At 38.8% G+C, this 2,113-nt stretch overlaps 1 protein-coding gene across 1 annotated transcript in view; it reads left to right on the top strand.

The window, feature by feature from the left end:
- Positions 1-1,126: 1,126 nt before the first annotated feature.
- The window catches only part of ANKUB1 (ankyrin repeat and ubiquitin domain containing 1), a 54,951-nt gene continuing 53,964 nt past the window's right edge, over positions 1,127-2,113 (top strand). The window contains exon 1 of the mRNA XM_006895564.1: positions 1,127-1,216. Coding sequence (XP_006895626.1) covers positions 1,127-1,216 — 90 coding nt within the window. The remainder of the gene's footprint in view (positions 1,217-2,113) is intronic.

The raw sequence follows: 2,113 nt of genomic DNA, 5'->3' as shown, positions 1-2,113 counted from the left end.
CAAAGATGTCTCTTTTCCAGCAATTAATTTTAAAAGATGAAAATGTGCAAAATGAGGTCACAGTAGAAATTTCAGGAAAATGTCAAAAAGTACAAGTTGCTGTTGGTATGTGCTATCGAGTCATATAAAAAAATTATAAGCTATATTAGCCTTAAACCAGACATATGATATGGAGGAAGTTCAGAGGAGAGTCTTAGAACTGGTTTCAGTACAGTATTTTTCTATAAGTGTCAGGAATGGTGCTTGATCTCTTCACTCACTTGAGGAGGGTTTGAAATATTTTCCACCAACACTAAGAGAGGTTGAAGGATATAACAATAGGAAATTGTTCTAAGTAGGATAAAAAAAAAACTGAAAGAAATACCAACTGCATTGTGTTGCCACTCAGCAGATTACATTATTCAGAGCTGGAAAGGGAAAGCCACAGAGTCCTTTGCCTACACATTTGTCTCCTTGGTGCAAGTGGTTATTGTTCTGTACCCTGTGGTAGGATTAGAAATACCACTGGGGAACCAGTACACAGAGTTGTTATGGAAACCAGAAAACTTTCGCTCACTTATTTACAGAGAGCTTTTAGGATTACCACATTCAAGACAAATCAATTCTATTTTCTTTCCTCTGCACCAGTGCACCTCAGTCAAATCTCTGTTTTGAAGGTCTTTCACTTGGCTGTCCTTAATTGAATAGACAAGAGTCCATTGGCTACGGTCGCATTGCAAAAGCATAACGTGTGGCAGTCATTGTTACATGTTTGAAGCTTGTTCACACTGGCCTCAACCAGTGTCGAGTTTGCTGGGTTCTGTAATATCAGAACAAAGTGGCTGTTGACTACGACGTTTCACTTCAAGCAGAGAAACGTTTGCTCCCAACATCGCTGCTGCCTGTCGTTCAAAAGTGATACTGCAAGACTTGCCTTCGTTTTCCACTCACCTCACTTTGGTATGACAACAGTGACAGTCATCTCTGGCCATCATTGTTGTCTTTGAATTGGAATATTTCTGACTATCCATCAACACCTTTGAAAAAAAGTTTGTGTATGAGACAGAGTTTCTTGTTTTGTTTTGGGGTTTTTTGTTATGTTTTGTTTTGTTTTTTTGTTTTTTTTTTTTGAGAAGACAGTTGTGCAATGAGGATATTCATAGCCTTTGAGGGATCTTTTGAGCCATTTGATGTCTCAGCAGATGAAACTGTGGAAGCCATCAAGCTGATGATAAAGGTACGTGTTCAAGCTAGAAAGATGTGTCTTAATTGTGACTGTGCAGCATAATTAAAAATGTTCATGGAGTATCAATGTTACTGGATCTATTACTATGAGTTGAAAGTTGATATGCTTGCACCTACCAACAATAACATCAGGGAACTAAAATTCTTCAAAAATATAATGATCTTCCTATTCAATAGCTTGATATAAAGACAGTAACTATGGAGGTGTTAGGCAGGAAAGCAAACTACACCAGTAAGTTATCAGAAAAAAAGGTTTCCGTTCTCTTTAGAGAACGTGTGGGTTGTACACAAGCCAGCTGGTACTACTGCAAGTCTTCATAAAAGGACATTAACTCAAAGCTTTTTAAATGGACTGTGTCTATCTTCAGATCGATGCCTTGCTCGGTGAGCAAATGATTGTAAAGAACTAAAAGGACTTTGCAAAGGCAAAGATCTTTAGAGTTTCTGAGTCACTGCTTAGCTGTATCAAGGTGAAACTGAAGCCCAGATGGAATAACCATCACACTTCATTCCAAAGCCAGAGTAAGAAGCCACGTGAGTGCATAATCTTCTTACAAAGCATGTTGGTGGCACAGTGGACTAAGCATAGGACTGCCAAATGAAAGATGGGATATTCAAACCCACCCGCCACTTCACAGGAGAGAGATATGACATTCAGCTTCCACAAGGACCACAGCTTCAAACCCCTTATGGGCAGTTCTATGCCACCCATTACCCTGAGTTGCAACCAGGAGCAGTGAGTTTGGTTTTGTTTTAACTCAAGTTTCTTACAAGTATTTATTCTAAAATGGAGAGTTGAGTCAAATGTTTGGGTCTTCACCATAAAATTATATTTAATGTGCAGGAAGTGATTTGTTTTTGTTATGTGCCGTTGAGTCGCTTGTGACTC

Source organism: Elephantulus edwardii, unplaced genomic scaffold (genome assembly GCF_000299155.1).
Source record: "Elephantulus edwardii isolate Elephantulus edwardi_28Jun2011 unplaced genomic scaffold, EleEdw1.0 scaffold00169, whole genome shotgun sequence".
Classification (NCBI taxonomy): domain Eukaryota; kingdom Metazoa; phylum Chordata; class Mammalia; order Macroscelidea; family Macroscelididae; genus Elephantulus; species Elephantulus edwardii.
Note: the sequence above shows the minus strand (reverse complement) of the source record. Positions and strands in the feature narration are given on the sequence as shown.